Source organism: Moschus berezovskii, chromosome 7 (genome assembly GCF_049115385.1).
Source record: "Moschus berezovskii isolate FMDL1 chromosome 7, NW_MosBer_1.0, whole genome shotgun sequence".
Taxonomy (NCBI): domain Eukaryota; kingdom Metazoa; phylum Chordata; class Mammalia; order Artiodactyla; family Moschidae; genus Moschus; species Moschus berezovskii.
Genome location: NC_142466.1, coordinates 84,985,137 through 85,010,615, shown reverse-complemented (window position 1 = coordinate 85,010,615; position 25,479 = coordinate 84,985,137). Strand labels below are relative to the sequence as shown.

General features: G+C 41.6%; 1 protein-coding gene across 2 annotated transcripts in view; it reads left to right on the top strand.

Moving 5' to 3' along the window:
- SLC28A3 (solute carrier family 28 member 3) overlaps positions 1 to 25,479 on the top strand; it is a 92,574-nt gene that overhangs the window by 29,738 nt on the left and 37,357 nt on the right. For both annotated transcript variants that reach the window (XM_055427392.2, XM_055427393.2), the window contains exon 3: positions 24,574 to 24,672. In XM_055427392.2, the coding sequence (XP_055283367.2) occupies positions 24,574 to 24,672 (99 nt within the window). The remainder of the gene's footprint in view (positions 1 to 24,573; positions 24,673 to 25,479) is intronic.

The window sequence follows — 25,479 nt, the reverse complement described above, 5'->3', positions numbered from 1 at the left end:
TAAAGAGAACGACACATCCACATTTCTAGCTTGAGATGTCAACTTGGAAGCGATTCCCTTTACAGAGATAGGAAATCTAGGAATCAGGTTGGAGCAAGGAAGAGAATGACTTCGTTTTGAGGCCTGTTGTTTGAAATTCAGATACCGAACATTCAGATCAAGATGGAGATGAACCTGCTTCATGCACACCTGCACCAGAGAAGGGACACTATACTTTAGGGGGCTGTTAGCAGAGAGGTGGGCAAGGACATGGATGAGACCATGGGAAGGGAACCTGGGGAGCGCCAGTGTTTCAGGAACTGGGAAGTCACAGGAAGAGAGGACAGAACCAGGTGAGGGGGAAGGGTCTGGGGAAGCTGAGGGAAAAAGAACTGCAAGGTCAAAGGCAAAGACTCCTCCATGGAGGAGACAAGTTCATTTAATTTGCTAACTTGGATATCACTGGTCACTGGGGGCAGGGTGGGGATCGGGGACAATTTGTGTTGTAAGTAGGCGTTAAGTGCCTGGAGAAAATGAGGATAGAAAAGACATTCCTCTGGCAAAGGGGAGAGAGGTGGGCTCTGAAGAGGCAAGATCAGAGTGGTAGGCAGGGTTTTTCCAATAATTGTAAAATGTAACATGCAGAAAAACACATAAAACCAGATGGTCAAGGTATTAAAAAATACCAAACAGGTCAAGGAACAGGACATTGTCATCCCTCAGCTCGGACAGTCCCATCCTGCACATTCTGTTCAACTGCCTCCCTCCCTCAGGATAGCAAAATAAAATAGGGAACTCTAAGTCAACATCTGGAAATAACCTACAATGAAATAATCTGGAAAAGTATATATAGACAGAATTGAATCACTTTGCTGTACACCTGAAACTACCAAAACATTATGTAAATCAACTATACTTCGAATTAAGAAAATAAAATAATGTAGTAATTCTGAAAAACAAGTACCTCCCCCTTTTCCGGGGTTTGTTGTTGTTGCTGGTTGTTGCTGTTGCCATCATTGTTCCTATTGGTTTGTTCATTGAATTAACTGAGCTAATTCTATGGAGTCTGCATTTATTGTCATGTGTATCCACTAAAGGCTCTGTTCAGTGAGTTTAATAATTAGTTATGGATCTGACATAAATTCCCAAGTGCCTAAAACCAATCAATCTCCCTGTCCATGCTAGGGGCTCTGTGACTGCTGGGGAGATTATCCGCAGTCCTCCAGCAGGCCAGCTCCAATTAATTCCATGTTTACTTGACTCCCTGCTTCTGTTGAGTTTCCACATCAGCCAGAGATGAGAATTTTTATTTTTCTCAGGTCTTTCTCAAGCATATCCCTGGGCTTCTAGTTTCCCATATGGATATCTCATTCTCTTTTCCCTTAAATTTTTGTTTATCTTGCTGTTTTCTCCAACTGTCATCACCATCTCAGGCAGCTGCCTCCGATGTTAAGGCATGGCCCTCAGGGACATAGTATTGGGTGAACTCAGGAGACACAGGTTTGATCCCTGGGTTGGAAGATCTGCTGGAGGAGTGCATGGCAACCCACTCCAGTTTTCTTGCCTGGAGAATCCCATGGACAGAGGAGCCTGGTGGGCTACAGTCCATAGGGTCACAAAGAGTTGGACACGACTGAAGTGACTTTGCATGCATACACATACACGAACGCAGACTCAGATTAAATAAAGACAAGCCTTGTGAGTGGGAATTGCCAAGGAACTGCAAGACAGGTCAAATAAGGGCTGTGATTTTGAAACTGGACTTTGGAACAGTGACATTACCATTTTGCCTCTTCCTTAGGATGCTAGGCTGCTTAGTTTTCACTGCTATTTCAGTTGTTTTCCAAGGTCATCGTGACTCTGGGGAGAGTGGAATAGGACTAGAGAGTTCAGACACCACAGAGCCTGCAGTTCTGAGATTCAGTCATTTTATTTGGAAAAAATACTTTCTGGATTGTCATAAGCCTTTGGTTAATTCCAGAGCTCCGAAAAAGTGATTTTGACAATTTTGCCAGTGTTCTTGTTGCCTTTATGAAGGTGAGGAATTTGAGATGTTCTTACTCCATCTTTCCTGCCAATGGTACCAATAACCTTAGGGGTTTTTTAATACTTTTTTTTATTTTGGGGGGTCTTCTTTTCTGCGTGGGCCTTTTCTCCAGTTGTGCCAAGCAGGGACTACTCTCTAGTTGCAGCTTCCTGACTCTGGAGCATAGGCTGAGTAGCTGAGGCACACAGTGCTAGCTGCTCCAAGGTGTAAGAGATCTTCCCAGATCAGGGATCGAACCGGTGTCTCCTGTATGAGCAGGCAGACTCTTTACCACTGACCCACCAGGGAAGCCCAATAACCTGAGATTTAAATAGGAGTTAGACATGTCATAAAGGAGTATGTGTATGATTAAATGAAGAATGGTTCTAGCCACATCTGAGGCGTCAGGAGAGTGAGAGTAGCTTTGGGAGGAATGCACCGGATGACCAGTCATGAGTACAGCAAGGACTAAGGTTCTGAGGCTTACAGCCATCATGGCTGCCTAAACTAGGGACGAATTCAGGCATCCAATGGTCTCAGGAAAAGGAAAGGAGAAGAGGGAGATTAAATGCTTTATTTTCTTACCATGAATATCCCTTCTGATTCTAAGAGGCTTCTTTTGAGGTTCTACATGTTGATTGCATGGAGTAAAACCTGATTTGTTATCTATCTCTGGTCCTGAGTATCATGCAGATGTCATGTCAGTGATGACTGAAAGCCCTTGATCAGCCATGGGAACAGCAACTGAAACTGGCTCACAGAGAATTGTGTGCTGCCAACACAGCCCCAACCTCCAGACCTCTAAAGTATGGGCTGCTGAGGTTTTCAAGAAAATGTTCTTACCTCAGTTAAGACAGATCCAAGACTGGTTACCAGGCTTTCTCTCTCTCTCTCTCTCTCTCTCTGTTTTACTACTGATTATAAAACTTCCACTCCATAAGCTCTTAATTTAAAAGGAAGACAGTGGTGCCTGCAGACCCATTTTATCTAGACACTGTTGATGTTGATGACAAACTAAGCCCCGGATGCTAACTGAACTGTTATTTGTCAAAAAATATCAAAGGTGGGAGAATTTGAAATTTTATATAGAACTGATTATTGGGAGCAAAAACCCCAAATCTCTATCATGCCACAGAAATTTGGAATTTTGTCTTCATATTGCAGATTTAGGCAGACGTAGAACAGCGTGATTTTCACTTAAAGGCAGGCTCTGGAGTTGGAGGCATCTAAATTCGCTCCACACATGGGCTAAGACCTTTGGCCCAGAAGCCATTTATAGTCTTGGCATGCCTGGTCATACTTTATTTTTCCTTTGAAAATCAGAAAGAAAGAGAAGGTAAAAATGTCTTGTATCCTTTGACAGTAAATAGAAGTTTCTTATGAAATTCCTGGGAGTCACAAGGTTAAGAAAACTCATGGGTTTTCAGGAACAAAGGAGATGATTACTGGGAATGATTGTCAAGAAATATACCTGAAGACATCTTGGTGTTCCTTCCAATCTCCTGGTTTTATAAATTCAAGCCTTTGTCTGTTTCATTCCGTCCAAGAGCCAAAACTCTTTCAACATAAAGCATAACATTTATTGATTCAACAAAAATTTATTGAGTTCTGACCTCGTGCCAGACATTTTACTAGGAGCTGAAAATAGGGAGCTTCTGTTAGGTTAAATTAGGTAACAATGGCAAAGTAGCACAACACATGTAAAAAGTGCTATTCATGATGTAAGGAAGTGATCTCCCCTAGACGGGAGTTGGAGAAAATTTCCTAAATGTTCAAAAGGAGTATCTACAGGCTTTCATTCCTTTACTAACTCATTCTACAAATATCTTTTGAGCACCTACTCTGAGCTGTTGATATTTGTTGTTCAGTCACTATGTTGGGTTTGACCCTTTGCAACCCATGGACACCAGGCTTCTCTGTCTTTCACTATCCCCCAGAGTTTGCTCAAACTCATGTCCATTGAGTCGATGATGCTATCCAAGCAACTCATCTTCTGTTGCCCTCTTCTGCTACTGCCTTCAGTCTTTCCCAGCATCAGGGTCTTTTCCAATGAGTTGGCTCTTTGCATCAGGAGGCCAAAGTATATGGAGCTTCAGCTTCAGCATCAGTCCTTTCAGTGAATATTCAGGGTTGATTTCCTTTAGGATTGACTGGTTTGATTTCCTTGCAGTCCAAGGAATTCTCACACATCTTCTCCAGCACCACAATTCAAAAGCATCAATTCTTTGGTGCTCACCCTTCTTTATGGCCCAATGCTCACATCCATACATGACTACTGGAAAAACCATAGTTTTGACTACACATACCTTTGAGCTGAGTGGAAGGAAAATGCTCATTAGGGCCCAAAGGGTATAATTCCACAGGCCACCATGTCAAGAACTATTTTTCTCATATGACATTATACGGAGAAGTCAAGGCCCTGAATGCAAAGATATGAGAGACATGAACAGGAAGATGGGGAGGGTGGTAAAGAGAGGCATACAGGAATAGAGGACAGTTCTTTATTTACCTCATGGCTCTTTGCTAATTTCAAAATCTTGGTCCCAAGAATCTAAAACCAATACATTTACATTTAAACCTGAATTTCTATACCCTGTGGACTTAGGAACATTCTAGAATAAGTTAGCCAGCCAGATTATAAGCGGTTGCAACTAAAGTCATGGTACAAATTCCTCCATGAGAGGGAGGGATAAATTAGGATTACATATACACACTACTGGGCTTCCCTTGTGGTTCAGCTGGTAAAAAAAACCACCTGCAATGTGGAAAACCTGGGTTCAGTCCCTGGGTTGGGAAGATTCCCTGGAGAAGGAAAAGGCTACCCACTCCAGTATTCTGGCCTGGAGAATTTCATGAACAAAGTCCATGAGGTCGCAAAGAGTCGGACATGACTGAGCGACTTTCACTTTCACTATACACACTCAATTCAGTTCAGTTCAGTCGCTCAGTAGTGTCCGACCCTTTGCGACCCCATGAACCGCAGCACACCAAGGCCTTCCTGTCCATCACCAACTCCCGGAGTTCACTCAAACTCATGTCCATAGAGTCGGTGATGCCATCCAGCCATCTCACCCTCTGTCACCCCTTTCTCCTCCTGCCCCCAATCCCTCCCAGCATCAGAGTCTTTTCAAATGAGTCAATTTTTCGCATGAGGTGGCCAAAGTACTGGAGTTTCAGCTTTAGCATCAGTCCTTCCAATGAACACCCGGACTGATCTCCTTTAGAATGGACCGGTTGGATCTCCTTGCAGTCCAAGGGTCTCTCAAGAGTCTTCTCCAGCACCACAGTTCAAAAGCATCAATCTTTGGTGCTCAGCTTTCTTCACAGTCCAACTCTCACATCCATACATGAACTGGAAAAACCATAGCCTTGACTAGATGGACCTTTGTTAGCAAAGTAATGTCTCTGCTTTTTAATATGCTGTCTAGGTTGGTCGTAACTTTCCTTCCAAGGAGTAAGCGTCTTTTAATTGCATGGCTGCAATCAACATCTGCAGTGATTTTGGAGCCCAAAAAAATGAAGTCTGACACTGTTTTCACTGTTTCCCCATCTATTTCCCATGAAGTGATGGGACCAGATGCCATGATCTTAGTTTTCTGAATGTTGAGCTTTAAGCCAACTTTTTCACTCTACTCTTTCACTTTCATCAAGAGGCTTTTTAGTTCCTCTTCACTTTCTGTCATAAGGGTGGTGTCAGCTGCATATCTGAGGTTATTTCCCCCAACAGTCTTGATTCCAGCTTGTGCTTCCTCCAGCCCAGCGTTCCTCATGATGTACTCTGCATGTAAGTTAAATAATCAGGGTGACAATATACAACCCTGACGTACTCCTTTTCCTATTTGGAACCAGTCTGTTTTTCCATGTCCAGTTCTAACTGTTGCTTCCTGATCTGCATATAGGTTTCTCAAGAGGAATTTTCCACAGTTTATTGTGATCCACACAGTCAAAGGCTTTGGCATAGTCAATAAAGCAGAAATAGATGTTTTTCTGGAACTCTCTTGCTTTTTCCATGATCCAGCGGATGTTGGCAATTTGATCTCTTGTTCCTCTGCTTTTTCTAAAACCAGCTTGAACATCTGGAAGTTCACAGTTCACGTAATGCTGAAGCCTGGCTTGGAGAATTTTGAGCAGTACTATATACAAAATAGATAAACAGCAAAGACCTACTGTATAGCATAGGAAACTATAGTCAAAATCTTGTAATAATATATATGAGTCAATTTGCTGTACTCCTGAAACTAACATGTGTTATAAATCAACTATACATCAGTTAAATATATATGTATATTTCTCCATGAAACATGATCAGAAAGTAACCCATTGATATGAGACAAGGCTCTTTGCATCATGAGAAAGTGTCAGTCATAGTCTAAAAGGGGCCAGAACAGGCATTAACAGCTCCCCTTCTAGACCACACTGTTACCTTACTTTGCTGACCTGCTCAGCTTTGGAAATGTACTCATCATCCTACCCTGTCATCCATATTATTTTATAACTTTGCTAGCTTTTAAAAAAATTCTTTATTTTTCTAATTCTAGTTATTGCATTCTGAGTTTCTTATCCACTCAAGACTAAAGGTTCAGGAACATTTACAAGGAAGTTGGTTAGAGAGTACTGGTCTGACTTGTGCAGCCAGGGAGGTTTGAAACAAAGCATTTGCTTAATTGAGGGGCAGATGCAGGCCAGCAAAGCAGGAGAGAAGCAAAGGTCTAGAAACAGGGTATGTTGGATCCAGCAAGGAGGAGCAGAGTCAACAAAGTACGTTTCCAGGAGACCGCATATTTGTGGTTTTCTGTTGCTCCACAAGGCCACTTCCTTGTTCCCTTGCAGAGCACAAGGTCTTTAGTTCAGGGAAGAGGGAAGAAAAGAGTAGGGAAGGAAGAATTTAGAAAAGCACAGGTGGGAGTAAGAAATAGTCTGCAATGTTCCAAGCACTGTCCATAGTGTATGTGACCTTGACCTTGGCTGGAGATGGCAAAGGGCCTCTCATTAAGGAAGAAGTAGGAGAGAGAAAGGGGGTGAACTCTTGAAAAAAGCCAGACTTTTTTGGGGGTTGGGGAAAGTGAGGATAACACGACACAGATACTGAGGTTGAAAGCTACATATTAAATTATTCTGAGGAGGGAAGAACCCCTTGGATTGAAACTTCAGAAGTAGACTATTAGTTCTGTGATTTGGGCACACACACCTAACTTCTTCTTCTTTCTTTCTTTTTTTTTTGGTGCACTGGGTCTTCACTGCAGTGTTCAGTCTTCTCTAGTTGCTACTCACAGGCTTTAGAGCATGGGCCCAGTAGTTGAGGTGCATGGATTTAATTGCCCCACAACATGTGAGATCTTAGTTCCCCAACCACAGACTGAACCTGCATCCCCTGCATTGGAAGTCAGATTCTTAACCACAGGACCAGTAAGGAACTCCCAAGTTACATAACTTCTATACCTATTTTCTCATCCAAAAATAGTTACTGATACCCTGCATCATAAGGCTTTTGTGAAATTAATGTAAAGCACTGCTGCTGCTGTTAAGTCACTTCAATGGTGTCTGATTCTGTGCGACCCCATAGATGGCAGCCCACCAGGCTCCTCTGTCCCTGGGATTCTCCAGGCAAGAATACTGGAGTGGGTTGCCATTTCCTTCTCCAATGCATACATGCATGCTAAGTCGCTTCAGTTGTGTCCAACTCTGTGCAACCCTATGGACAACAGCCCACCAGGCTCCTCTGTCCCTGGGATTCTCTAGGCAAGAATACTGGAATGGGTTGCCATTACCTTCTCCAAATGTAAAGCACTGGTACCTAACAAATGCTCAAGTATTTATTACTAATGCTCAAGCAACTATTATTTAAACCATTTATTTTGGTGCATGTGAAACCAAATTTTGAACTCTAGTCTCTTCTTATAGCAAATCTTGGAATCCACTCATGGAAAAACTATAAGAGATGCCAGCAAGCAGATCTGAATTGTTACCATGTCAACTGAACATAAAATCTTATGTCCCTGAGGTCCCCAGTGGGAGAGCTCAGCTCTCAATACCTGGGGCTCTTCACAGCACTTTAAAAAGTGCTTTACAAATATTTTGGTTTATTCTGGGGCTTCACCAGTGGCTCAGCAGTAGAGTATCTGCCTGCAATGCAGGAGTTGCAGAAGAAACAAGTTTGATCCCTGGGTCAGGAAGATCCCCCTGGAGTAGGAAATAGCAACCCACTCCAGTATTCTTGCCTGGAAAATTTCATGGACAGGAGGAGCCTGGGGGCCTTCAATCCATGGGGTCCAAAGAGTTGGACATGACTGAGCATGTGCAAGCACTACAGATATTTTGGTTGGAAAAAATAGAAAATAGAAATATCTATTTTCATGAATAGAAAATATTCATGTTCTATTTAGTCAAATGAATTTCTTTTTAAAATTTTTTGTATACTGTAAGTTTCTAGCACTTAATTAGCACTCTGTAGAAAGAAGTAGAAAAAAGTGCTTAATGGCTAAGGTAATTTTGAAGTGAAGAGAAGTGAAAGTCGCTCAGTCATGTTCAACTCTTTGCAGCCGCATGGACTATACAGTCCATGGAATTCTCCAGGCCAGAATACTGGAGTAGGTAGCCATTCCCTTCTCTAGGGGATATTCCCAACCCAGGGAATGAACCTAGGTCTCCTGCACTGCAGGCAGATTCTTTACCAGCTGAGCTACCAGGGAAGCCAAAAACCAAAATTTTTCCAGTTGTGAGCAAATTCAAATGCCCACTACACAATGATATGCTATCTACAAGCATAAAATACTGCAGTTCTAAGTAAGGATAATATTTAGAAATAAATGACCATGAGTTCAGTTCAGTTCAGTCGCTCAGTCGTGTCCGACTCTTTGCGACCCCATTAATCACAGCACGCCAGGCCTCCCTGTCCATCACCAACTCCGGGAGTTCACTCAAATTCATGTTCATCAAGTCGGTGATGCCATCCAGTCATCTAATTCTCTGTTGTCCCCTTCTCCTCCCGCCCCCAGTCCCTCCCAGCATCAGAGTCTTTTCCAGTGAGTCAATTAGTCACGTGTATAAGTATTAGACCATACTTAATTTTAATTTTTCTCTGTGTGTGATTAACAGGTCTCTTATTGATAGTAAACAATCAGAATAGTACATATGCAGTATTTAGTACACACAATAAAAGTTAAGAAATTCAAAACCTGTGTAAAACAAAACATTGGAGAAAAAAAATCAAACAGCTCAAGAGATACAGTGGTAAAGGTCCTCACCATACTTTGATTGCACTTTGTACTCTGTACCCAACAGAACTTACCATACTTACCAAAATAAGAAATACAGATTTTTTTTAGTACTTAATGTATTTTAGAGGATTAAACACATTTTCTAAGAATTTCACAATGACAAGTAAGTGATCCTTTTGCTGGTAAAGCAGACTTAAGTGGGGAAAGGAAATTAACTTGTACTCTGTAACCATTTTAAATAATTTCCCATTTTTCAAACTCATAGCAGAAGTACTTTACACTTGCACAGTATTAGTTACTTTGTTGCACATGAAAGCCTGTGGTAGGCTGATTATACGATAAGACTACAAGCAACCAGGGGTACTTTTCTGACGTCAGAAGAGTACACAAGACTGAAATATCTCCAAAAGTACATTAAAAGCTCATCAGCGTAAACATCAAAGTACGTTAAAAATATAATAAGGAAAAAAACGCAATTGCTAAAATGTGGTTTAGAGCAGAGCCACTGTCTACCCATGGCTTCAAGTGGCAGTTAGCGTTCATAGCAAGTTTAGATGCCTTTACATTTTTCCAGTGGTTATATATGGATGTGAGAGTTGGACTATAAAGAAAGCTGAGCACGGAAGGATTGATGCTTTTGAACTGTGGTGTTGGAGAAGACTCTTGAGAGCCCCTTAGACTGCAAGGAGATCCAACTAGTCCATTCTACAGGAGATCAGTCCTGGGTGTTCATTGGAAGGACTGATGTTGAAGCTGAAACTCCAATACTTTGGCCACCTGATGTGAAGAGCTGACTCATTTGAAAAGACCCAGATGCTGGGAAAGATTGAGGGCAGGAGGAGAAGGGGACAACAGAGGATGAGATGGTTGGATGTCATTACCAACTCAATGGACATGGGTTTGGGTGGACTCCGGGAGTTGGTGATGGACAGGGAGGCCTGGCGTGCTGTGGTTCATGGGATCGCAAAGAGTCAGACATGACTGAGCGACTGAACTGAACTGAACAGGACCCCTCTACTATACTGACTTATGCACCCTTTTAAAATGTACTTTACACAGCCCGAAATTTTACGAAGAGGTTCTGATGTCGTTACTAAATGAGACACTCTTACTCCTTACATCAGCTTTGTCACCAACTGAAAATGCCACCTTATTAATAGCCACAGCTCGGAATATGTGGGGCTTTATTATGCGTGGATATCTGTGTGGGTTCTGTTTATAAAAGGGGGGAGGGGGTGTTTATCCTTTTGTTTGGTGTTTGGATGCCATAAGGCATAGGAGATGTATAACAAATTACCTCTTAGAATGTGAACCATTCTAAAATTGTAACTGTCTAGATAGGGAGAAGAGAGAACCAAGAAGGTCCAGAACTCTGAGAGGACAGGTTAACAACAAAAATAACAAGAGCAACAACAACAACAAACCCTAGGAGTATGGGCGACAGGTACTAACAGAGACAGCACAGTGTTTTTAAGTCACGTGCAATAAATAACACAGACCCCAAATTTCAAAGAATTATGTAATTCCAACTTGGGTTCTAATACCAGAACCAACCAACCACTTGGGCTTCAACATTGATGGAACTCTTGATGGAGTCACAGTCTTGTTACAGTTGGGATAAGGAGAAAGTGATTTTATTTTTTTGCCTTCTATGAAAACTATCATTCCAGGTTTTGATCAAAGATCCAAGAATATTTGTCCTACCAGGCTGGAATGAAGTGGTTTGGAAGTTCAAGGTACATTTAAAAGTTGCAACAAAATATAGACAGCCAACATCTCTTAATCTTTTCATCTTTGACAATCAGGAGCCCTACAGAAAGACCACCAGCGGCCTCGTGGCATAAGGTAGAAGCATTTTTATAAACAAAACACAATCTGCAACCACCTCGCCACCTAAATTTTGATCCCTTCAGACAGACTAGAGATTTACCTAGTAAACACTTCAGAGAAGGAAAGGAGAGTAAGAAGAACCTTAATTTCAACTGAGAAATTCAAAAGGATTTTATTCTTATTTATTAATTTTTTCTCAAATGTGAGATGTTTTGCTTATAAGAGCATTTCTGGTTCCCCCTATGATTAAAAGGATTTAATCTTTGGAATTTCAGACACAGCCAAGTGTAAGTATTTGTTAAAGGAGTGAAAGAGAGTGCTTGGGAGGGAGCCCCAAGGAACTGTACATAACAGTTAAGCGTTGAGTGAAAAGGCTTATACAGTACAAGAGAAGACGCCCTGATGGTAGGGGAGAACTAACAAAATGTGATCACAGAAGTCAGGGACAAGAACATTTCAAAGAGTACCTGGTCCATTGTGTACAATGAAAACTGGACTTAGGGAATTGGAAACCACTGATTTACTTTAGCAAAGGTGATTTCTAGCATGGTAGGAATGAAAGCCAGTTCAGCATGGGTTAAAGAATGAATATGAGGCAAAAAATAAGAACCAGTATCTTATCTAATCAGGCTGCTGTAACAAAATACCACAGACTCAGTAGCTTAAAGATAACAGAAATTTATATCTGGAGACTGGAAGCCCAAGATCAAGGCGTCAGCATTGTCATGGTTCTAGTGTGAGCCTTCTTCCTGTTTTATAGTCAGCACCCTTGATGGCAACCACTCCAGTGTTCTTGCCTGGAGAATCCCAGGGAGGGGGGAGCCTGGTGGGCTTCCGTCTATGGGGTCACACAGAGTCGGACGTGACTGAAGTGACTTAGCAGCAACCCTTGACATCCCTGTGTCCTCATGTAGTGGAAAGGGTAGGGGTCTCTGTGGGCTTACCTTCACAAGGGCACTAATTATTCCCAATCATTAGAGCTCCACCCTCATGACTCAGGCAACTCTTGAAGGCCCCACTTCCTAATACTATCATCTTTGGGGGTTAGAATTTCAACATAATGAGTTTTGAGGCGACGCGAGCATTCAGACCATAGCAACCAATAAGTACAGATAGAAAACTGGTTTTTAATGGGAGAAGAATTCTTGACTTCACATAACAAAAAAATTAATGAAGATGCAAATGTTAGAAAATCAAGGGCAAACTACACATGGCAGTTCATGGGAAAGCATAGAGCCCTGTTCCTGACCCAGAATAAGAAGTACAGAAGTTGTCGTAACATCGTTCTTAGGATTAGCTTCTCTGTGTGTGTCTTGAGACCTCTCCCTCTCAAGTGTATCTTAGGAGTCCTTGTGGGAGTGTCCTCAAATATTTAAACAATCAACTTAAGTCAAAGAAAGGCAAAAGAAACAATAACAGGAAATTGGAACCAGGCTGAAATAATCACACATAATCAAGTACAGTTATCAAAAACTAAGATAAGAGTGAAAGCTCAGCAGAAGGGCAGTGATGTCTAGGAAAGTACAATTCTACACGTATATGACTTTTAGCTAGTTCCAGAATCTAGAAACCATATGTGAAAAAAGGAAAACATACACATATGTGTGCTAGAGAAATTTAACCCCACTATTGGGATAACCTGGCAGACTATTCCATTATGAAGTTACATTTTTCTCTCTCTAATTAGTAAGTGATCTGAGCAGTGATTCTTCAGGTCCCCAGTACATTTCACCCCCATGGTTTTTGCATCCATTGATGACCTTTTCCTCAATCAATTATTACCTTAGAAGTTACAAAATGTTGACTTTCATTTTATCAATATTCCTTACCCTATTCTTTTCTTTTGAAAAGAATTAAATTCCCTTTTTTTATGTTTCTCTCTTTTTGAATATCACTGTGGACTAATATTCCTTTTTAGTCATCATTTTATAATTATCAACATTATATTATGAAATTTTCAAACATACAGAAAAGTTGAGAGTTTCGTAGTGAACACATCACCTACAATCTATATTTTACTGCAATTTATCACATATTTCTTCATCTATTCTGTCCTTTATCCATCTGTCATTCCACCTTATTTTTTGACGTAAGTTATAGACTTTATTCATATTTTTTACTTTTTGGTATTCAGTTTGTCCCAGATTTGGTGAGTGATCTCAGAATGCTTTTTACCAATGATTGGATTTATTTATTAGATATAATCACCCTAGACAGGAAATTAAGTAAGCATTCAGAGTATATAAAAATGAGGTCACGGTAATGGTTTTTACCAGGTTCCAGCTTCCAGACTGCCAGAATCAGAGGGGGCCCTTGAGTTGGCCTTCGTGGCACCTCTGTCTAGCAGCATTAGGGGAGTGGCACCACCAAGTGGACATTGCATGCAACAACCACTCTCCAGTCTACCTGAGCTTGGTCTGGTCGGGTTCCAGAATTACACTGGAAAATAATCTGCATTTCATCTCTTAAATATAACCCAGGGCTCTGTTGATTTCTGATAGAAAAAAAGTCAATTAGAAAAATTGTATGATGTCAGCCTCAGACAATTAAGCAGGAAGCTTAACCATCACTCATTTTCTCCTTATTTCAAGAATCTATAAGAATCAAATGCAAAGTTCTTTATTCCTGGGCATTATGTGATTTATCTCACTGGTAGATTCACTGGATGTTAATGTGAATAGAATCAGACATAAAAACAGGACCTCCAGTGACAAATAAGATTTAAAAAAAAAAGGTCCTTATTCTCCCAGATGTATTCATTTATGGTGGCTTCATAACTAAGAGATACATCAGCTGGAGAGTGGGCAGGGAAACCTTCCCAATGGGCCTGGTGAGAAAGGAGTACATTCCACTCCATAGACCAAGGGGAGGTCGAACCTCATGTTTGAAATGTATGTGACAGGAGCCTCACTACATTGAGTTAATAAATATAAGTAGAAAAAATAATTTGTATCTGTTGCATAATTTGCATTCATGGCATTGAAATTAATGTGGTTATTGGAACTTGCCACTGGACCTTGTTGGGTTTTTTTCCTTGTTTTATAATGTGTTAATAGAGATGCATATATGTTATCCTATCACAAATTAATTTCAATATTTTAATAACTGGTATTTCAATATAATTGGCTTCCTTTTAATCCTATATATTTAATTTTATGTTTTTAAAAACATTCTGAAATGGCTCTGTCAGCTCCACCCACTGTCCTGCCCTAGAATAGCTCCCAGAAGTTGCACATAGCTTCAACCACAAAGGCAGACTTCATCATAACTGCTCGGAGGTTAGGAAACATGCCCTTTTCTGGGTAATCATAGGTTCTGCTAAAATTCAGAGCTGTATTTCTAAAGGAAATGGGGAAGAATAGATTTTGGAGACAACTAGCCATCTCAGCCACAATATATTTTTTTATTGAAATTCAAGAGATGTTAGATTTCTATTCTTTGTTGTTATTTTGGTTTTCCTCTATCCTTACTTTCCCATTTGATTTGTCATAGACTGAAAGAGTTCTCTCAACCTCTTTCTAAACATGTCTAAATTTTTCTCGCTGTTTCGCTTATTAATCCATGCCACTTGTATACAGATGGCCACACATTAAAGTGTGTGAGTGTACCCTGACCACTGGTATTTTTTTGGATATAGTCATTGAATTTTTTGTGCTCTATTCAGCCTGGATTTATTAAGATGATGACCACTAAGTCATTTTCAGTATATGGTTGTGTAATTGATGCTTTTCAACTGTGGTGTTGGAGAAGACTCTTGAGAGTCCCTTGTACTGCAAGGAGATCCAACCAGTCCATTCTAAAGGAGATCAATCCTGGGTGTTCATTGGAAGGACTGATGCTAAAGCTGAAACTGCAATACTTTGGCCACCCACCTCATGCGATGAGTTGACTCACTGGAAAAGACTCTGATGCTGGGAAAGGTTGGGGGCGGGAGGAGAAGGGGACGACAGAGAATGAGATGGCTGGATGGCATCACCGACTCTGTGGACATGAGTTTGAGTGAACTCCGGCAGTTGGTGATGGACAGGGAGGCCTGGCGTGCTGTGATTCATGGGGTCTCACAGAGTCAGACACGACTGAGCGACTGAACTGAACTGAACTGTGTTCTGTTATTCTATCTGACTCAAACTGATTTGCTTGCTCTTAGCTCCTCTCCCCGGAGAAGGCAATGGCAAGCCACTCCAGTACTCTTGCCTAGAAAATCCCATGGATGGAGGAGCCTGGTGGGCTGCAGTCCATGGGGTCGCTAAGGGTCAGACACGACTAAGTGACTTCACTTTCACTTTTCACTTTCACACATTGGAGAAGGAAATGGCAACCCACTCCAGTGTTCTTGCCTGGAGAATCCCAGGGACGGGGGAGCCTGGTGGGCTTCCATCTATGGGGTCGCACAGAGTCGGACACGACGAAGTGACTTAGCAGCAGCAGCAATAGCTCCTCTCCCTGATAGCTCAGTTGGTAAAAAATCCTCCTGCAATGCAGGAGACCCCAGTTCAATTCCTGGGTGAGAAGATCCACTGGAGAAGGGATGGGCTACCCACTCCAGTATACTTGGTTTTCCCTTGTGGTTCAGCTGGTAAAGAATCTGCCAGCAATGTGGGAGACCTGGGTTCAATCCCTGGGTTGAGAAGATGCCCTGGAGAAGGGAAAGGCTATCCACTCCAGCATTCTGGCCTGGAGAATTCCATGGACTGTATACTGTCACAAAGAGTCGGACACAACAGAGCGACTTTCAGAAAAAAAAAAAAGCTCCTCTCATCATTTTTCAGGTTGTAATTTTTTTTTTTAAATCTTTTCATTGTTTGGTTTGTTTTATTTTTGTTTGGTTTCTTCTGAAGATGTATTTGTTTATTTTAATGGTTCCTTTTATAACCAACTTAAAATTGTGAATGATCACAAAATTTGTATATTTTCTACTTTCCATTATTTTATTTCCTTCTCTTCCATCACTTGATTTTAGCTGACTATATATGTTTTAGCATTTACCTTTCTACTTTAAACACTTCTACTTAAAATCTCTTCCAGTTCCAGAAATTAAAAGTTGAGGGAACAGGCCGCCTTAGTCTACCCTTGATCTTTTTATTTCCTCCTCCCTCAAGTGGTGCTCTGATCATTTTTTCTACATTAGTAGGGGTTATAATGTTTATAATTTGTTCTGGAATCTTAATCCCTAAATTGTTTTGGATTTTGATTCATTAAAAAAAGATTCAAAACATACTATCACTTATTTTGCCAAAATTTCTCCATCTGGCTATTTTTTCCTCGAGAAGTTTCCTCAACAAAGCTCACCAGGGACTTCCCTGGTGGTCCAGTGGTTAAGACTTCGCCTTCCATGCACTGGGTATAAGTTCGTCCCCTCGCTAGGGAGTTAAGATCCCACATATCTCATGGCCAAAAAACTAATTCATGTCAATGAATGGCAAAAACCACCGCAATATTGTAAAGTAATTAGCCTCCAACTAAAATAAATTAATTTTTTAAAAAAGCAAAAAAAAAATTTTTTTAAACCCACATAAAGCAGAAGCAATTTTGTAATACATTCAATACAGACGTTAAAAATTGTTCACATCAAAAAAAAATTCTTAGAAAGTTCATAGAAGTCATAGTCCATGAGTATTTGCATTTTAAATGTATTCTTTTTAATCCAACAAATGAAACATTCCTCTAGTTTTTCTCCTCCAGGTATAGAACTCTGTGTCTTTCTACTTTTCCTTGTATTTCTATCCTTAGAGGCTCCCCTTGCCTCTGGTTCACAAATATCATGAGGGGAGAATGTCATCAGTGTTCTGTGCCCTGACACCTTGCACCCAACTCAGAGCTCCCATTAGAGCGTTCAGAGGTAACAGAGGATTGTGCCAGAGCAGTGTGACAATGAGCCCCAGGCTGGTCAGGTGCTTTCCTCCCACGATATTGCACCCAATCTGTCAACGCACACAGGCTTGGCAGGAAAAACAGAGACGTTTCACAGAGGTGCGGTCTAGCCAGTGCCCATCACCTCACATTAAGGATTACGTCAATCCAAGACTTGAGCCAGAGGTTGCATGAGTCAAGAGGGTCAGGAGCAGTAGGTAATGTTCAGAGGCTTCTGGAATACTGCCTTTGAAAATGCAACCATTCCAAGGCAATGCTCATGCAACTTGGAAGAAAATATTAGAAAGTAATGGCCTTTTTAAAATTTTATTTTATTTTGGCTGAACCTCAAAGCATATGGGATCTTAGCTCTCCAACCCAGGATCAAACCCATGTCCCTGGCCTTGGAAGGCAGTGTGTTAACCACTGGTCCACCAGGGAAGTCCCAGGAATAGTCTTAAAATAGTTGACATTTGTAGATTTTTTAAACAGATGATAGATGGATGAATAAGTGGTAGGGTTGGGGGTAATAATGGTAATTTGAAGAAATTAGATTCATAAAACAGATGCTGATTTTACAAGCCAAATTTTGATAAGAGGACAAAGTGACTAAATGCCCCAGAACAAGCAAACAAGTAGCAAACCAAACCATAAAATTAACATGAAAAAAAAAAAAGAAAGTTAATAAGTACTTACTATGAGTGGCACCAGACTGGTCACACATCCCCCCTAGTTAGGTTAAGAATGCTGCGTCCCCATGTAATAGAGTATGAGGCCTCAAGAAATTAAGGCTGGATTTGAACCCAAGTGTGACTATGGAACTCAAGCTTTTTAATCATAATTCAGCCACAATTCATATAGATAATTTATCAATATCCCAAGAAGCAGTTGCCTGAGATTTATGCTGAGTCATTGCCTATGATCTATTTGTATTGCATTTTGAAATTTTAAGTTACTATTTGAGGTAGTTGCTCTAGTCTAGTCCTAACCCATTTTCAGAGAAATGGATACAGAAAGGTTAGATCACTTGAAGAAACTCAGAAAAGCAGCCAAAATTGGAGCTGTATTACTGACACCTTCACTTAAACACTTAAGGCTAAGAATATCAGAACACAAGATGACCTTCTTAAGGAAGGAGAGAGAGCAGTCTTGTGCTAGCCCCCACCACTGGTAGTGTTAGTTGCTCAGTTGTGTCCAATTCTTTGCAAACCCATGGACTGTAGCCCACCAGGCTCCTCTGTCCATGGGATTCTCCAGGCAAGAATACTGGAGTGGGTTGCCATGCCCTTCTCCAGGGGCTCTTCTTGACCCTGGGATGAAACTCCGGTCTCCTGCATTGCAGGCAGATTCTTTACCATCTGAGTTGCTTCAAGTGGGTTACCACTCGTAGAGACATTGTTTTATCTGTTAGTGTAAGATTCTAAAACAGTCATTGAGCACTTCTGTGCCTGGCACTGTGCTGGGCACTTGGTACTGATCAGAGAACAAAGAACAGAGTATCTGGCTTCTCAGCTCAGAGTCCAGTGGGTAAAATACAGATTTACCCAGTCCCAAGTCCAAATGACATCACATTCCCATTTTCATTGCAGGCATTGGGACTTCAACATCCATGGCAATATTTAAGGTGTCCCTACCACGTTGTTGCTTCTGTTACAAATTAGACACAAGGCCACCCCTCTTGGGGCTTTAGTCAAACTGAAGCACTCCTGGCTTGGTCAAGGAGTTCTTTGCTGCCCAGGTTTATGCTGCCAATAATGAAACTGAGTTTGGTGCAAGCAAGACAGGCTTTTATTCAACTGCCAGAGAATAGAGAAGGGGAGCTCACATTCTAAAGGTACCTTCCTCCCGGAGGGAGAGCAGTCAGGGAATTCCCAGGACCAAGAGGCAGACAGGTCATCGGGCTCTAGGAAAGGGGTGGAGATTTCCAGGGGCAACCAGGGCATGCTCAGTCTTCCACGCTCCTTTGCACACGGCACCAATTGCACCTTATGTTGCTGCTGCTAAGTCGCTTCACTCGTGTCCAACTCAGTGCGACCCCATGGACGGCAGTCCACCAGGCTCCCCTGTCCCTGGGATTCTCCAGGCAAGAACACTGGAGTGGGTTGCCATTTCCTTCTCCACCAATTGCACCTGCTGCTGCTGCTGCTAAGTCACTTCAGTCATGTCTGACTCTGTGTGACCCCATAGACGGAAGCCCACCAGGCTCCCCTGTCCCTGGGATTCTCCAGGCAAGAACACTGGAGTGGGTTGCCATTTCCTTCTCCACCAATTGCACCTAGCAGAGTACAAATCCCCACTTTGGGTGATGAAGCAAAGGCAACCCTTGGATATCTCCAGGTTTCATTTTCACAGGTGCCTTCCTGTGGTCACGTCAGAGCCAGCTCTGGGTGGCTGACCACTGTGTATCTCTCCAAGCATTTATCTCCCCCAGCACAGCTGCAGAGCATCTCTGCCAAACATCAGGTACTTTGGAAACAAACACAGAGATAAATTAGGCAAATGTCCTTTGGCTCTCAGGTGTTGGTATGGAAACACAGGGATTAAATCAAAGCAAGGAAAGCGGTGACCCTCAGTCTACTTTGTCCACTATCTGGTTTTGCTGTGGGCCTTTGTGGTATCCTATTGAGAAAATACAACTAGCCTGTACAGCTAAAAACCAGTTTCTATGCCTAGGGCCTGGGCTGCATAGCATGAATGACACTTTGAGGAAGTTTGCATTAAAGGTGGACAGAGATTTGGAAATAGATACACACATATTGGAGAAAGAAATGGCAGCCCACTCCAGTATCCTTGCCTGGGAAATTTCCATGGACAGGAACCTGGTGGGTTACAGTCCATGGGGTTATAAGAGTCAGACACAACTTAGCGACTAAACCACTACTACCACCACACTCTTATATACATACTAAATACATGGAAAACAAAATAAGCAACCTAGATCACCAATCTGTTTGGGCAGTATAAAACCCTCCACCCAAGGTCTATTATCAAATACCTCCTAAAACTTGCTATGTAATGCCAAGCCCTAGAACAAATTAAGGAACTTCACAGCAACTCCTAGAGGTCCTTGTCAACATCACTTTGCCTGCTGGGAAATCTCATCTTTGATAAACCTATATGCTCTACATCCAGCCAAAGATTAGGATCAAAGTCTTCTTGGAGGAAGATTTCCGTTCTTGCTCCAGGTCTCAAAGTCAAGCTGTGCCCTCTCAGCAAGGCCAGTGCCCCAAACAGAGCACGTGAGGCCAGAGCAGTTTGTATAAGGAAAGTGGAAAGAAAGGCCCTCCTGGCACAGTGATACTGAGTCTCGATGGAGACATTGCAGCTGAGAAATGAAGCCATGTTGGTTCAATCAGGGCCACAGTGGGAGAGAGAGACCAAGTGAGTGGAGCAGGCATGGTTAAAAGAAGAAAGAATATTACACTCATCATGGAGACATGTGCTATGCTGTGCTTAGTCACTCAGTCATGTCCGACTCTTTGCGAACCCAAGGACTGTAGCCCGCCAGGCTCCTCTGTCCATGGAGTTCTCCAGGCAAGAATACTGGAGTGGGTTGCCATTTCCTTCTCCAGGGGAATCTTCCTGACCTGGGGATTGAATCTTAGTCTCCCACATCGCAGGCAGATTTTTTAGCATCTGAGCCACCAGGGAAGCCCCCCATGGAGACATGACCTGCCCACAAATGCAGGAGTGCTCACTCATGTTATTTAAAGGGCAAAGTTGACTCAGAATCTGTCTAAGGCAGGAAGGCCATCATGCTGGCATAAGAAATAACCACCAGAACCTAAAACAAGTTTAAAAGTGACCCCAGCCTTTCTGGAATCTTAAGTATCTCTGTCATTTCTACTCTAATCTAATGTTAAGAGATAGAGTCCAAATCAGGCTTTCTTTATTGAAGGGAATTCAATCTGTAGGTATACTACTATGTCTTTAGACATTCCCAAGGCCAAAAGGCCTTGGCCCACTGGCTAAACTCTGTGAGTACATTAGGGCCTGAGGTTGGAAAATCTTAACTCAGATTCCATCTCCTGTACTTCTGGTTGTACAACCTGAGTCAGGGAATTTGCTTATCTTTCTTTGCCTTAGTTTCCTCATCTGTAAAAAGGGTGATCCCAATAGTCATCTCACAGGCCTCTATAGATCAAATGCAAAATGCTGTAAAGCTTTCATGCAGTGTCTTGAACCCACTGAATACTATGTAAGCTCAGGTGTACATAAAAGCAAAAACCAAAAGTAACAAGGGAGAAGTGTGTTTCCTGCAGGTAAGTCAGGAGGTGGGTCGTGCAGAGGCAGAGTGGGAGTTCAAGGTTTCCAGCGGCTCAAGGCCCCTCTAGTTCACCACTTTAACATCACAAGGATAGGACCTTTATGTTCATGACCCAGTTGGAACCATCCACCACCAGGCAGCGGGACAGAGGAGAGGCTAGAAGGAATAAAGAGGACCTGCCAGCCATCTCTTAAGGAGCATTCCCGAGTTGCCCAACTCAGGGCTCCACTTCTATTTGCATTTCATTGACCAGAATCTAGTTCAAAGGGAAGCTTGCAATCGTCGCCTTTATTTTGGGTGGCGATGTGTTCAACTAGAATTCTATAGGAGACCCCTCCAGCCCACAAATAGATGCCAGGGGGGAGGAGGGTGATTTCAGTTTTCAGGACTATGTTCTAGAAGTTGTGTGGTTTAGAAACTGAATGAAAGGAAGAAATTAACTTAAAAGGCTTCTGTCTGTACTCCCTGGAACACCGACTGTGGATCTATAGTTGCTTGAACCACATGGAAATGCAAGATTAAAAAGACAAGGCAGGGGAACCAGCCCAAACACCAGTACTCCTGGCTCAGGATCTGCCCTCCAGCGTGGGCCCAATCCAAGATCATCCCCTTAGGACACACAGCCACTAAGGTTAAGTAGAGAAGTTAAAAGTGCTGCGCTGCAAATTGCTTAGAAGTACTCATACACCACACCCACAGTGTTGTTACCCATTCAGGGAGCAGGTATGCCCTCAGAATACAGTCATGTTTGTAGGAGTCCAGTGTACTGATATCTTTCAATCCCAGTTGCTAAATAGATGGGGGAAAAAAAACAATGGCCTAAGAAGTAATTATGGGCCACCTATTATAGCCCATAGGACTCCAATTTAAAAAGAAGCAGATAAACGGGTATTTTAAGGGTCATTTTTCAGGCACCAATTAACACCCATAAATACCTCCTTTGTTTCTTTTGGAAATCCCCAACCGGGAGATATTGTTCTTCTGAACAACGCTGAAAAGCCAAAGCATGTACTATGGTGGGGGTAAAGCAACCCCATTTCAGGTCCAGAGGTGCCCACTCTACCCCTCACTCCACCCCTACACCGCCACCCCCACCCCCTCCTCTTGCATTAACCCTATAAAGGTCAGCTTCATCCTGCACCGAGCCGCTCAAGGAAATCTCCAATTCTGCCACTAGGTGGCAGGAGTAATCAGCACCTAGAAGCAGAAGCTCTTGGAGCCAGAAAATGATGGGAATTGGAAAGGGACAATGAGAACACCAAGTCGAAACTGTCGTGTAGATGGATAGACAGAATGGTAGAATGATGTGACCTGCCTGGTGTCACCTGTGTATTTAGGGACCCAAAGGACCAAACCCCCTCAGTTACCTAGGTCCTGTTTTTCCAACTCCTGTTGGGTTTTATTTTTAGCTTTTTATTAAGCAAATTTTCTGCACTCATGAAAGCAAGGAGCTGGGCTAAAGTAAGGTGTAAGCATTTGTAACACACACAAAAAAAGCAGTTTGGCCACAAGACTTTTATGCTTAAATCAGGTGGTGCTGGAAGTTACTCTTTATTCACATTTATACAGTCCTGTGTTTCAACAGGGGATTCCCAGATGGCTCAGAGGCAAAGAATCTGCCTTCCAAGCAGGAATTGCATGTTTGGAACATACATTACAAGTTGGAATTGTACTTTTTTTCCCTAATTCTGTGGGGCCAGCCAGAGATCTAAAGTTAAAATGAAACTAACAGAGGGATTGCCTGGTGGTGCAGTGGGGCACGGGTTCCATCCCTGGTGGAAGATCCTACATGGTGCCCTTCAAGGCTAAAAATAATAATCAAACTCATACACTTGTTTCTTTTTCAAATCAATAACTGACAGGGCTAGCAGGAAACATTTCTTGAAAAGATAAAAGCACCTATCTGACACTGTTTATCTATCTGGGGCCTTACTTGGAATGAAGTGCCATCTAAAAAGGCTAGTTGGGGAAGAGATGGGAGAAAGATTGGACCCATCCCAAAATGGTAAAGGAAAAATGAGCCAAGTGTTTGTCATATTTGGGAAAAACAGCTAGGGCTCAAGACACACCTCCAAGAGCAAACCCTACTCAGTTTGTAAAAGAAAAATCAGAAAAAGTTAAAGCCAAATTGGTCTCGCAGAAGAAGGCATTTTTTTTATCATGCTCATTACTACCGGAGAATGGTTTAAACCAAACAAAACACATTTTAACATCTCACAAATCCAACGTCTAAGAATAAAATTATCCAGCCCACAGTTAACTATATTTTGTTTCGTTTTATAATTTGAAAGTCTGTGTGAAGTGTTGAAAAGGAGGTTGGAAAGCTCCACTCTCATCTCAGCTCTGCTTGTTGGAAGGCTACATAGCCTAGTCCAGCAACCTTCTTCCTTCTGTCTTCTTCAAGTTGGACCACACCGATCTCTTCCATCACAACAGCACCAACAAAAGTCATGCATATTTCAAATATAAGTAATGACTTTCAGTACAACACATGCATTTTTCAGATCATCATCTTTTATAGTTGAACCATGCTTTATCTTTAAATCTTGTTTAGAAGGAACTGCTAATATTTTATAGGATGTTTTGCAGGATAGAAAACACAAGGCAGGAGAACTTAATCTGGGCCTGGAGAAGGGCACATAGTTCTGTTTGGCTGAGTGTTATGGTGCCTGCAAAGGGAGCAATGAACAGGATCGAGCAACCCTGAACTGTGCCGAGGAGCATGCAATTGACTCCAGAGGCCAGGAGTCTCATCTTATTATATAGAAAGAGTAGCATAGGAGGAATTTATATACAGATCTGAAGGAAAGAAAGATTAAAAGCAGAGAAACTGATCAGGAATATGTATAATCAAAGAAGTGGGAAAATGCAAAACATTTAAGCTTTTGTTAGTCTTGTACTTAGAGCCTTCATGTCTTTCAGGAAAAAAAATGTGAAATATAAGTCATCTAAATTTTTAACTAAAACATATTTTTAGTACCAGCAGCCATATGTACCATTAGATTATATTAGAAAACAAAAGGATTTAGAGAACTCCCTGGCTGTCCAGTAATTAGGGCTCCGTGCTTCCATTGCAAAGGGCTTGGGTTCAATCTCTGGTCAGGGAACTAAGATTTCACAGCCCAAAAAAAAAGGAAAGAAAACAAAAGGATTTACATTTCTAGATTGAGATAGTCTTTTTCCATATGTGGCTTTTACAGACAGTAAATTTTCAAATTTTTTAATAGTCATTTTTATTTCTTTAAGTACTATGATTCATTGTTTCTTTCTTTAATCAGCTGACTCATCTAAACACTTCGTCTTTGTTGTCCCATCCCTCAAAAGTCTTTGGGCATCATTCGTTGAAAGAACATTTGTTTTTTGGCTCTGAAAATTTTTTTTTGCAATCCTGTACTTTTTCTTAGAATGATGAAGATGGCTTTGAAAACCAGAACACATCAGGAAATGACCACTCACTAAGGAACAGAGCTGTGCAAAACAGACAGCACGGAAATGGCAAGCAGGTATGACTGGAAAACAGTGAGTGAATCTGTCACCATGGCAACTGCCGTGCAACGGCTATGGGGACTGAAAGTCTGGCACTCAGAGGAACAAGTTTAATGGTAATTAGAGTGGGTATGGCAGGGTCATGAGGAAAACACATGTGCACAAAGATTTTGTGTTTATACATCTGTTCTATCTGACGGAGAGAGTACCCAGGCTTGCTCTGACACTTCGTGATAGCACATTCCAAATTCCATCCCAAGACAGAAAGCGCTGGCTTCAACAAAAACATCTCAATTTTAAAGTAAATGAAGCAGACAAGAGGAAGGTTCTAAGACACGATTCTAAAACTTGTGACTCCCTAGGGCTTCTCAATGACATCTAAGTGTACACAGCAAGTTGGGGTGCTCTGTGACAAAACCTCTTATTTCTTTTATATATTGAATTCTGGGTAGGATTTTGTTTGCCTGAAAATATCTGTATTATGTCTTCATTTTTGAAGGATGTTTTCACTGATTATAGATTTTTTAATTAAATTTTTATGAAGTATAGTTGATGTACAGTATTATATAAGCTACAGGTGTAAGGATCTCATTTGAAAAAAACCTGCTGCTAAAAAGGGAGCAAATTACCCATGTATATCATCCTTTAAAAAGTAATTTTGTTTGGGAGCCATATCTTAGGGGGAGTTTGCTCATGATAAATAAATAGCTTATTTGAAGTAGAAAATTTGAAATATTATTGCAGCAAAATTTGGAAGATAAATAATGAACTGTAATTCCAGAAAAAAAAATCAGTGTCTAACATATTGAAATATAGCTTGTTTC